The sequence below is a fragment of the Diospyros lotus genome, chromosome 14 (genome assembly GCF_014633365.1).
Source record: "Diospyros lotus cultivar Yz01 chromosome 14, ASM1463336v1, whole genome shotgun sequence".
In the NCBI taxonomy this organism is placed as follows: domain Eukaryota; kingdom Viridiplantae; phylum Streptophyta; class Magnoliopsida; order Ericales; family Ebenaceae; genus Diospyros; species Diospyros lotus.
In genome coordinates this window covers 29,487,263-29,499,536 of record NC_068351.1, presented here as the reverse complement: position 1 = coordinate 29,499,536, position 12,274 = coordinate 29,487,263, and the positions used below count along the sequence as shown (strand labels likewise).

The following is a 12,274-nucleotide window of genomic DNA, read 5'->3' as shown; positions in this document are numbered from 1 at the left end:
CAAGCTAGCTTCAATGTTGGTGCTTTGAAGCATCAGCACTTTCTTCTATTGACTACAATTCTATGACAAAAATGGTTCTTTCCTTGGTAAGTGCTACCTTTACTATGATTAGCCATGATGTTTTAATCTGATTAGCATCAGTTTCATCATATGTTTTAGCCACTTTCAATAGATCTCCACAGTCCATACATAGTAAGTTTTACAACCGGCAGTTATACCCATTATACCCTTCCAAATTCTTCTTTTTTTTCTTTTAACCAACCAAATACATCATTAGAATAATTGCGTGCCACCTTTGCTCACTAGAATTTGACTTTTGGAAGAGTGTTTTTTAGTCACACTACACATCTCTTCACTAGAGATAGACCGAATAAAATAGAAGTGTTTATGGAATTCCCTTCTTGCTGAATTATAAAATATGAGTTTGTATTCAACAATTGCTTTAGAAATTCTCACTAGGAGAACAACAATGACAAATATTAAAAAGCGACGAATATTTGCTATCCCCTGTCTCATCCTCCCCATCCGATTTCTTCCTGTACTTCATGTGAGAAGAGAGGGACGGCGAGGGAGACAAAGTCCAAGCCCAGGTAACCCTGACTTGATTGAAGCAAACACATAGCAGGAAATTTGTTGTCTAGTATGTCTGCGTCACACAGGTCTTGGCACTGGGTCTGGGATAATTCTTGAGATAATACTAAACAGGTTTCAGGCCGTGCTTTAAGGCTGCATTCCAAGCAACATCAATCTGATCGACATCAATAGCTCCAACTTCATGGTGACTCCAACCTTCAAGGAAGTGAACGAGCCCACCTGCATGGCAGGCATGGACTAACCCTCTTGGCAGTGTATACTGCTCATGCCACAAAATCAAAGAAGACATAAGCAAGATGTTATGATTATTATCCCTTTCTATTCTTGAAACAGCTTGAGCTATTTAATTATTGCTAGAACGTGTTCGACTAGATTTTCATGACCCTATCAATATATAGCGTCAATAATGTGACGGGAATTGTGCTTGGGGAGCTTAACTACTGAGTTTTCTAGATGGAGTATGCTTAGACTAACAAAAATTTTGGTGTCTTTCCTTTGCTAACAGTCTGAGACCCTGGAGATATATGTTGTCCTTTCTGAGTATATTAGGGTACTCTGAACTCTAGCCCCACAAAATATCTTCTGCTCTTTTTTTTTCTTTAGCAATTCTGATCCGACCTAAATAAAGCAAGAAGGGTGAAATCTTTGTATGACATACTTGGAAGGCAGGGAAATAAAAAGCTAAAATATGAACTTCAAGGATTTTGGTTGGAAGAGATGAATGAAATGAACTCAAAGCAAATATAAAAGGAGCAGAATGTAGTGATGATATCTACCTCACATGTCCCTAGCCCCTTGACATCATCAGGGAGCCTCATGGCTGCAAGTTTTCCATAAGTACAGTCTCTTCTTGTGGGAAGCAGAGGTGGAACCACAAACTGATGGAAATGTGTCCCAGGGGGCGCCCAACTTTGCTCTCGAGGTGTAACCCATTTACCAATGATCCACGTCTATGAATTTTAACATAAATGCTATTAGGTTAGAACTATTTCAAGACTAGTAGTATTGTGTTGCAATTACCGAAAGGAAAAAAAGAAAGTTACAAGAGTATAGTTGTTAAATTATTAACAACCATCTCATCTAAAAACTTAAGCTAGTAGATATAAAGGGTTAACTTTATTTTTTATATTATTATTTTTACTCTCCGTAGTAGTTCCACCCTCCAACATCGTGTGTAATCCATAAAAATTTCAACGTGGAAAACAGCATAATATGAGGCAACTAGTAATGAACACAAACAAAAGGGATCAAGTTGAAACAAAAAGATTAAGGAAAAGGACATGTGAACCAGCGGGAGATTACTGATGCATCTTTAAAACAGTACCTTACAGTTTTTTGCAGCCCGATACTTTGTGACTTGAATGAGAAATTCCTGGCAATCCAACGGGGCTTCCTTCTGAATACTCGTGAATCTCTCAGTTGATTGAGTTAACATCTACATTTTATGTCCTTAATTAAAACTAAGACAGATAGGAAATGAACTTCAAACACCTACTATCTTTGTGATGTTAGATCAAATTTTCTGTTATTACATAAACTCTCTCATATATTAATCTGCACATATTAAACAGCATATTTTACTTTATAAGCCCAAATACCAAGTGTGAATTTACAGCCTTAATAAGAACAGTTGAGAAGGTCAAACCTCGAAGCAGGTAAACTCAATTTGGTTAAGAGGATCTTACCAGGACCCTAACTCTTCGACGAGCAAGATAGAGGGCAATGGCCCTTCCAAGCTTAGAAGTTGCCCCTGCCAAGAAGACTGTTTTTTCGTCTTTAGGTATCTCATTGAGAATCACTGCCGCTGTTAATGTGTTTCCATGGACCACCCGAACCCTAAGATCAGGATGCTTGTTAACAAACAACTTCCCACCTCCATTCAGGGATTCGTTCTGTAACAACATTTTCCTAAACATCAATCAATCAATACTAGGAAACAACCTATCAAACTATGCGAGGCCACAGAAGTCAAAACCTCTTCCGAGGTTCTTTAGCTTTTTTTCTCTACTGAAATCAACATTTCAGTTATGATTGTGCTCATTTTGATTGTTAACCATAAACAGTGAAGGTAAAAATCTAAGAGCAAGGATGAACCAGAAAGATGAGAAATAATGGACCAACCTTGTTTAATGCAGCAAGGTTAATGACCTTGACACCAAGTCTGTCGGCCCTGAGGATGGCTTCTTCAATTTGATTATTAATGCCATCCTCAGCAAATGGAAGGAAGTACTGCAACATATGAAATGCAAGCACATTAGAACACACAAACCGGCTGTTATCCTTTTGCCATACAAGCTAATATTTCCAAGCCCCTAAATTCTAATGAAAACAATTGCCCCGCTTTACAAATCACTCCTTTTTTTTTTTTTTTTCTTTTAATCTAGAAAGAGAAACATTGGCATGCACTGACACTCAAAATAGAGGCAGTTCTACTACATATTTGGTTTGGTACAATTCTAAAGAAATTATGTTAAAGTGGCGAAGTGGTGAAATTTAGAATTTAGGCTCTGTTTGTTTCGACATAACATATTGTACACTGGTAAAATAATTTATGCATGAAAAGTTTTTACACAAACAAATCTTATTTTTCAGTGTTTGGTTTGCATATAAAAATATTTTTTTCATTATTTGGCGTAAAGAAAATATTTTTCAAAAATTAGCTATATATATATGTATATTTATATATAGATGTAAAGGTGGTTTGGTAGATTTAAAAAAAAAAAATGATTCCAGAAATTTGAGTTGGTAAATCATTTCCCCTCATTAGAGTTAAAATATTTTCTATATATTTCGTCATCCAAATAGGGTAAAATAGGTGTAAAATATTATCTCCGAAAATGTTTTACTTTGATATAGAAGTGGTGAAATAATACTGATAAAGAAAGAGAAACAGAGGCCAGGCAGCTGCCTACCTGCAGACCAAACCTGGGAACAACCCATGTCTCGCATAGCCTTCCTCTGAGGTAGTAAAAACTGAGCAAGAAGGTCTTCGACTTAGCCCACATGACAAGTATCGCCCATAAAGCAATTGGCCAGAGTGGAATCAGGAATGGTATTGTGGTGAAAGGTACCGAACTAAATGATCGAAAAACAAAACCAACGTGCATCGATGACACAATGTCCACGACATGTGCAAGGAACACGAAATCAGGTACACTTCCATTTTTACCTTCAATGGAAAGAAAGAAATTTTTTTTTTGTCAAATTCATAATTTAAGGTCACCAAAGTGTGCAAGATTAAGTGACAAACCATGTATTTACTATAAGTCATAATTATATTATATTTATATCATAGCAATGTAACTGCTTGATGACAAGTGATTTTGGACAAGAGATAGATAAATGAATCATGCTAGATGTACATTATTTTTGTATATCTTGGACTACACAAAGGGGTAGCTCAAGATATACACAAAATGTACCAATAGGGTTATTCTAGATAGATACACTAAAAGAGATATGAACATATATAGAAATTGACTATTTCCCTTTGCTCATTTGCACCTGAACTTATCTTTTTGTGGGTATCCCAAGAATGGCTGTTCATGGTCTTCCATACTGCGTCATAAATAGGCATAAAGAGGCAGAAATTGGTGCTCATTTCTATGCGGTGGAGGCTGTGGTATCTGGTTAAACATCAAAGAAGAGCTATAAATTAATGATACGATGTTGACAAATTTAGCTATGGAAGTTGAAATCTTAACACATAATTCACTTGAAAAGGGGCATCTTTTATTGAGTAACCCTTTTGGTAGTGGTTAGATGCAAGGGATTTTGGAAATTAAAAATTAGACAACAGAAGCTCACGGTTACTCCATGTTAGAAAATAGAAATGCTAATCAAAACTCTTGGAATATCATACCATAGCACCCCTCTTATACCAAACTTCCATTCATGATTCATTGCAAGTTAATGGTCCCAAACCATCATTTTCTCATGGCCTACCTGGATCCAACTCTAATCTCCCAACCAGAATACAAACAAGGAATACAAGAAACAAAAATTCTTCCCGGACCTTACTGCCAAGCAACTAAGCATTCATGAAGATGGGAAATTGTGGATACGTACGTGGGCGTGTAGATAACGTATTTTAGAGGTGGGAAAATCTCGAACAGACGATGAGGAATGACTTCAACATTGCTGTGCCCCATACATCTTACGAAATCAAACATCAAAACATAGCCGTAGATCATGCTTATAGATCCAAATCCTATAATGGTCGTCCCTAGTATAGGCAGCCCTGTTATTAGACAAAGTGATATATGTTCCAGAAATGTTGCATGCCCAGCTGCACCAAACAACACATTACAAGGCTAATTACTGTACTGACAAAAGCCCAGCTCTAGTCGAAACAGAAAACAGTGAGCATGGCGGATGAACTTTTAAAGTAATTCCAAAGTAGAAAAGGAGACAAAAAAAGGAAGATGAAATTATGGATTCAAATGTCAAATTTTATAGGATAAAATGTACCAGTGAAGGGATGTGCCACTTTAGAGGAATGGTGTAGCCAATGGTAATGGCTAAAGAAATACTGTGAGTGCAAAAATCTATGAGCCCAATAGTAGAGTGGCTCTGAGACTCCCATGTGGAGAAATAGACAACAGATGATTCCCCTTGCGTTCCAAACAGGAAGATTTTGCAAGGAAGGGAAGCTGAAGTAGGCCAGTGAAGAAGCCATAAATGCTTGAAGAATTATGAAATTGTCCCTGTCAATCCATAAACATATATATATATATCATACATTAAATACAACTAATCAAATGAATTTAATCAAACATTGGTATAAAGATAAGATTGAGGGAAGTACCAATCCCATTCTCTATCAATCTGCTTGAAATCTACACCACTCAGAGACACACGGCGATTTCGATTAAGAAAGAGCATGTTGTTATAAGAACTCCATAGCTGATGAACAAGGCATCTAAGTGCACATAAGATGAGAACATGCATACACCAACTGTCTCTCTGTTTCTGGGTGTCCCCCCAAAATCTTGAGTACAGGAATGTAACAACAAATGGGCCATACAACAAATACTGATTCAAACCCAAATGAGCATCTATAAATGTTAAGATTCAAAAGCATAAAGAATGGAAATAAAACTAGAGTGATGCAGAATCAAGAAAGGGCATATCAGTGCATTACCTTGTAACAACCCAAATTGTTCCATGGCCAATCAAACAAGGGGGCACCCATTTTCCCGGGATAATCCCCACTTTCTCGGTGGACTCCCTCCATTCTGTATTTCTTGCGAATATTCCTCTAAAAGCACCTTGTACAGGCCCCAAAGGACCAAAACAATTATGAGAAAGAAGAATCCCAGAGGGCAGGAACTTGAAGGGTTACAAGAACAAATGCGACAAGGGAAACTTTCTTTCTTGGGGCCTAATCCTTCATTTTTGCCTTTACTCCACTCCCCTTTAAAATGCCCCGCCCCTAGTATTTATAGCTCATTCTGCTGCACATTGTTAGCCAAAGAAGTCTCCAATCACAGCAAAAAACGTATAAAACGTTCACAGCTTTGTTGAACTCCATAGCTGACACCTACTTTCGGTGCCAGGAAATTCCAAGAAATTAAATGAGGCAGAAAGAAAGGGATTTGAGGTGGGTTGCAGTTGGGGGGTGTGGATGGCCGGCCCTGCAATAACTAAGACATTTCTCTTTCATTCCGTGGCGAAGTACCCCCCCCTGTGAATTGGACTGAAGCCGCTTGGCTTCAATCAGCGTTAACTGCTCTTCCACCTAAATATGGACTCTCTCTGTCGGCTGTGTAACTGTTTTCAAGAGCCATGATTGGTTGAATTGGGAATCTGTTTCTAAATTAGTTGGTTTAAGATCAAAAAATTAATTTAATTGGGAAAAAGCAGTCAATTTTTTTAGTGAATTGGGGTCCAAATAAGTAAGAATGTGCATAATTTGATCCAAACTGTTAAATCAAATCACACAAATTAATATAATTTAAATTAAAATTTTAACCAAAAAAAAAAAAACAATTTTGTCTAAACGATTTAAGATTTGATTTTAGTTCACGTCACAAAAATAAGTATACCAAAATTATGAATAAATCAGACAAATAATTTTTAACTTTAACCTTTTTATAACTAACCCAAACAAAGCAACAACCTAAAGAGTGGATAATTTTAGAGCAAAAACTAACCTAAATAACAAATGAGTAAAATGAAATGTTTTTTTAAAGAGTGAACAATTTTGGAATAATTTTTATTATTTGGATTTGCTATAATCTTTATATATAGAGTGATTTGAATCAATGCAGCGACTTGCTGAAAGACTTAAATGTTGCATGGATCACACCGAATATCTAATATTAGGTGTGTATAAATAGTGTTTGCATCTATATTTACATGAAGAGTGCATTAGGGGAAGATATTCATTTTTTAAGATTAGTTGGACAAAGTTCGGACATCTTATGATAAAAAAAAAAAATAAAGTTAAAGTATAATGATTAATTATTATTATTATTATTATTTTTAAAATAATAATAATAATTATGATTATGTATTAATTTATTATAATAATACATATTACAACAATAATGACATTCATTACTTCTTTCAACAAGATCTTCTGCTTTTATATGAGAATAACCCTTTTATAAATAATATATAAAAGACGTACATGTAATGATGTGCAGAGCCGATCCCAGTATTTTTTAAGCTCAACGTAAATTTTGTAAGTGTACCCTTTATATAAATTAAATAAAAAAATAAAAATTATTAATTAATTAATTTTATTAAAATTATAAAAACTTACAAAAGATAACAAAGAATAATTGGGAGCCTCATTCAAATCTTGTTTGGGGAAAACTCAATGGGACAAAATCCCAGACGAAAGAAAAAGAGTACCATGCATTATAAACATTGCATTAAAAAACGAAAATTACATATTTGAGTCTACATATTTCCTCCCGAATCTCCGTAAGTATTTCTTGATTTGATCAATCTTCCTTTCATTTAGGGGTGTCAAAAAATATCCGAAAAAAGATGAATTAGACTAAATCGGATCGAACCGTGCTTTTGGATTGATTCTATGGTTCAATGGTTAAGTTCTGATTCTAAAAAATTAAGAACCGATATATTTGATTTGATTATTAATTTTTTTTTTTCAAATCGTTGTTCGAACCAAACCGGAATCGATATTATACTTATATATATTATAATTTTTTGGGTATATATATATATACATATGCATAAATAGTATCACTTCTTAAGAAATTAGCAAGATTCATAAACTCTTTTATTTCTAGGCTTTTATGCACTATTGTTATACTAAATGGTCAATATAATCTCATTTGATGAGATAGTCTATAAATTATTTTGTTCTACTTTTACTTCATGATTTGAAGCATTAATAAAGTTATGGGTTTATTTTAAATAACAAATTTGTTTGTAATTTTATATTTTACAAAAATGTTTAAAAACTAAATGTTAATTAGATAGAATCAAAACCGAACTGAAACCAATTTGGTGTGACGAATTGGCCATGGTTTGGTTTTATATATGTAATGGTTCGGTTACGGTTCTTATTTTTTTAGAACTGTTAAAAATGGTTTGGTTACTAAATTCTTATAGAACTGAATCAATTCGAATCGTTGAGACCTTACTTTCATCCTCCACAATTAATTGAAACAAAAACAATCATTACATTTACTTACAAAATAAAAATAACAATGAAATTTATTTTTTTTTGACAATATAGAGGCGACAACTTTTTTTTTTTATTAATTTTTTATACACATATATACATAGATTTAAAAATAAATTTTGAGCCCTCTTAGTCGTGTGAGCCCTAGGCTGTAGCCCTGACAGTCCTGGCCGAGTGGCGGCTCTAATGATGTGTCTATTCAAAAAGGTGGCCAAGTGCCCATCCAAACCAGGCAAGGTGGTGGCCTGCCTGCCTTCATGCAAGCCTGCCTGTGTGTGTGTGTCAAGTAGCATTCGTAAATTAATAGAGACCCACGATGATGTTAAATGAATGGCATACAAAATCATCAACAGAGAAATTCTATCTATATTTAAGCAATTAAGAACTCGCAATATATCTCTTTCATATAAAATTCAATTAATAATTTAGTTAGTAATAGAATCTACAAGACTATATATATATATATATAGATATATATTTGAATTTGATCGCATGGGTGAGAAATAAATCCAAGGAAGAAAGTGCATGGCGGGCGGGGGTGCATGGTGGTGGTCGATTGTCTCGTACCTGGTGGTATTTCTATCACAAGGGCTGCATGAGCACCAATGGCTTGCCAACAGATTTGAGGGTTTGCATTTAAGTAGAAATTAATCCAATCCATCAATATGAGAGCACCAAATTAGTTGGCTGCTGAGTTTGGTCTGAATTTAAGGTTCCTTAGAAAGGATTCGATTTAATTCAACTACGTGGGTTTTTGCTTTTCCTTGTCAATGCATATATATATATATATATTGTATCTGTTGAATTTTCTTAGGTATAAGTGAAAGATGTGAATGTGTGGGGGTTGGAGAATTGTAAAACCTCATGTTAGAAAAGTGAGAAAATTAAGTTGGAAGTATCGTATGCCCCTCACTTGCTTTATGAGTTTGGGCCTCAAGAGGCATTCAAATTTTGTGAGTGGGCAACCTCCTATTCAGTGGCGGAGTCACGTTATGGCCAGTTGAGACCTTGGCGCCTGTTGACTTTTTTATTTTTATATATATTATGATAAATAATTATAATTTTTATAATTTGATTAAGATTAAAATTATAATTTGACCCGAACTAAAAATCTTTCTTGACTCCACCACTGCTCTTACTTCCATAGATTTGGACCAAAGCAAAGCCCCTGCGTACCACATAAGCTGCTAGCATTGGTTTGGTTTGGGGAGAAGAAAAATATATATATATATATATATAATTTTTATGTTTGGCGACATTAATTATTAGAAATTACAAATGTAATTATTAAAATTAATTTCTAACTATTGAAACTGATTTATTTAATTTCTGATTTTATATTTATTATTTCAATTTTTTGTAATTAAAATTAAGCTTTTTATTAATTATCAAATTAAATTTTTAGTTTGTCAATTTCGTGTTTGTCAGCTATATATAGCTAAGCGTTCTTTATTTGTTAATCGTTCGGAATTTGAGCATCTGAATTCTCTCCTCATTGCATATTTTTCTTTCCTAGTTTTGTGTCACAGAGAGCAAGTGTCTAACGAGTTCTGCCATATCCGATTTTGTCGATAGTTGTAGTTTAACTGGAATCAATTGTTGTATCTTGTTAAGACGGTCGCCATGATCTAATTGTAACTGGTGCAAGGCAAATTCTGTCATCCAGACAGCGCTTCTAGCGTGCCTCAAATCACTGTTGTTTTCCTATTATTGTTCTTATATTTCTAGTTCTTTGTTCCTACAACTTTTGTACAAGTTCCTATGTTGGACACGAGCATGCAGGGGGTGTGAGGCCCACACCCCCCTCTCATTTTACTCGTGTCAGATAAAAGTTATAATACCTAACACGAGCAGCATATATAACATTAACATTCTCGTTTAAGCTCAGACCCTTGATTTCGATTATATAGCTAGCTAGCTAGCTTCCTTCATTAAGTTTATGCCCTTTAAAGCCAACCACTTTACAAGCTTGGTTTATGTTGTTAAGATTGGATTGTTTAAGTTCATTAATTGCTCTATCTCACCAATTTTCGGACCAACTCATTCCCCCTATCCAAACGGCACTAAACAATTTTATATTTTTCGTTAACTTTGAGTTATTTAAGTTTATTGATTACTATTCTAATCAATCATATGTTTTGGTCTATATTTGTAAAGCTAATTTGGATCATTTTTAAGCTTATCAATTGCTTAATCAATATTTGGATCAACAAGGGACGGATCTAGGAGAGGGTTGGACTGATCTTCAGCTCGTGCCAACTTTAACTAAAACATCAATATATGTGTATATATATGCACCGCAACTCTTTGCCCTTTGCCATCTGCCCACTCCACGTCGCCCATTGCCCATATGCTCCTTGAATCTGTCCCCGAGACCAAAATATCACTTGATTTATATGTACAAATGAGACTTAGCAATTTCTTATTATTTTGATTTTTATTTGTTAAGTTATTAATTGTGTTGCATAACTAATATTGGGATCAAGTTATCACCTTGATCTATATATATAAATAACACTTAACAATTTCATATGTTCTGGATCATATTTGTTATGTTGGGTTGTTTATTTTCATTAATTTCTTACCTAAATCAATCAATCATGCACCAATTTATCCCTTCATAATTTTGGTTTATATTTAAGTTTGTCCCATTTAAATTTCTTAATTGCTTGCCCAACCAATCTTGTACCAAGTTAATTGCTTGCCCAACCAAGCTTGTACCATGTTATAACCCTTACTCTTAAACAATTTCACAATTTTGATTTATATTTATTGAGCCTAAGTCTCAACTCCTAACTAACTTTACACAAACTTAGTACCCTCTATATAAATACAAATGACATTTAAATTAACCAATAATTTATTACTTGGGTTGGGTTTTATATATGTTTGGAGGGTTTTAGTCCATATATGTATTTGATTGGTTGAGAAGAGAAGTCCATTGTACCAAGTTAGGTTTAGTAATTAGTTGGGAAGCAAAGTCCATTGAATAGGATTAGATTTAAGAATGTACATACATATATATATATATATAATGTGAAAATCTAATAAAAAGATTTGTGTGGTGGTGTGAGGAGGAAGTGAACAAGACACCCATTAGCTTCTTTAACAATTATAATGGTGTGATGTTCAAATTTGAAAATATTAAAACTCAATTTAGGTGTAACTTGTTCTACTTGTCTTTAAATTAGACGATTTGAAAAGTAACTTAATTGTTTTAAAGGGCATGTTTTTTGGGATCAAAATGCACAAATAAAGTAGATGCCCAATAAGATCGAAGAGGGCACTTGAATGGGATGGGAGAAGCGAAAAGATCTGCTCATACCATTTGTTATAAATACAAGTATTTGTTATATATTTTTTTTTTACTTCTACGACATAGGTCGAGTGATTGGACGAGCAATATATTAGTATCAATCTGATGGATTGCGAGTTCAATCCTCACCCTGCGCAAGAGCCAAATACCCAACTTACGACTTACCTCCTTTGACGTATTCGAGGGCACGAGCACAGAAGATTGCGCAAGGGCAATCATGTCAAGTATTTGTTATTTTTCAAAAATTACCCTAATTATCAATATCAAGTAAAAGCTAAAATCAAATTATCCGATTAGATTAGACTTAGATATTCAGAAATTTTATAAAATTATACCAATTTTTTAGTTAATAGTTTAACCTTAAAAAATATCTAAAAATGATTAACTTAATGTAATAAAATCTTAACGAAGAAGAGAAAGTTCTCGAATTTATGACATTTATTTTCTTATTTAACCCTTCTCTAATCTCCATATATAGAATGGCATCATCACCATACCATTACATATTACCACTCTAAAAGACAGTAGTAATAAGAGAAGGACATGAATCCAATATCCCACTCTGGCTACAACTCATGACACATACTTCACAGAGAGCATCTTTATTCCACAAGAGACCCATCTTTATTTAAGCAAGCCTACGCAGCTCCAGGCTGCTCATATACCAGGGCCAGGCCAAATTTTGAGCCACCAGTCTGCCCTGA

At 34.3% G+C, this 12,274-nt stretch overlaps 1 protein-coding gene across 3 annotated transcripts; it reads right to left on the bottom strand.

Annotated features, from left to right (window-relative positions):
- Nucleotides 1-373: 373 nt before the first annotated feature.
- LOC127790046 (very-long-chain aldehyde decarbonylase CER3-like) lies at nt 374-6,122 on the bottom strand. Of its 3 annotated transcripts, none has more exons than XM_052319300.1 (11): nt 5,738-6,118; nt 5,402-5,628; nt 5,065-5,300; nt 4,663-4,882; nt 4,099-4,220; nt 3,507-3,763; nt 2,716-2,823; nt 2,280-2,486; nt 1,919-2,029; nt 1,371-1,544; nt 374-853 (listed from the first exon to the last, which is right to left on the bottom strand). In XM_052319300.1, exons 1-11 carry the CDS (start codon nt 5,828-5,830, stop codon nt 698-700), a joined length of 1,911 nt encoding a protein of 636 aa, XP_052175260.1. In that variant the 5' UTR covers nt 5,831-6,118; the 3' UTR covers nt 374-697. The 3 variants fall into 3 exon arrangements, with proteins under 3 accessions (XP_052175260.1, XP_052175262.1, XP_052175261.1); XM_052319302.1 differs by having other exon boundaries at nt 5,402-5,584; XM_052319301.1 differs by lacking the exon at nt 1,919-2,029 and having other exon boundaries at nt 5,738-6,122.
- Nucleotides 6,123-12,274: the final 6,152 nt, after the last annotated feature.

What these genes read in the sequence shown, in the direction of transcription:
- LOC127790046 (XM_052319300.1), bottom strand. Translation starts at nt 5,830, where the DNA reads ATGGAGGGAGTCCACCGAGAAAGTGGGGATTATCCCGGGAAAATGGGT. An exon ending in CCACAAAAAGATAAGTTCAG is followed by an intron (nt 3,764 to 4,098) that starts GTGCAAATGAGC and finishes TTTCCATTGAAG; the next exon opens with GTAAAAATGGAAGTGTACCT. An exon ending in TTCCCAGGTTTGGTCTGCAG is followed by an intron (nt 2,824 to 3,506) that starts GTAGGCAGCTGC and finishes CATATGTTGCAG; the next exon opens with TACTTCCTTCCATTTGCTGA.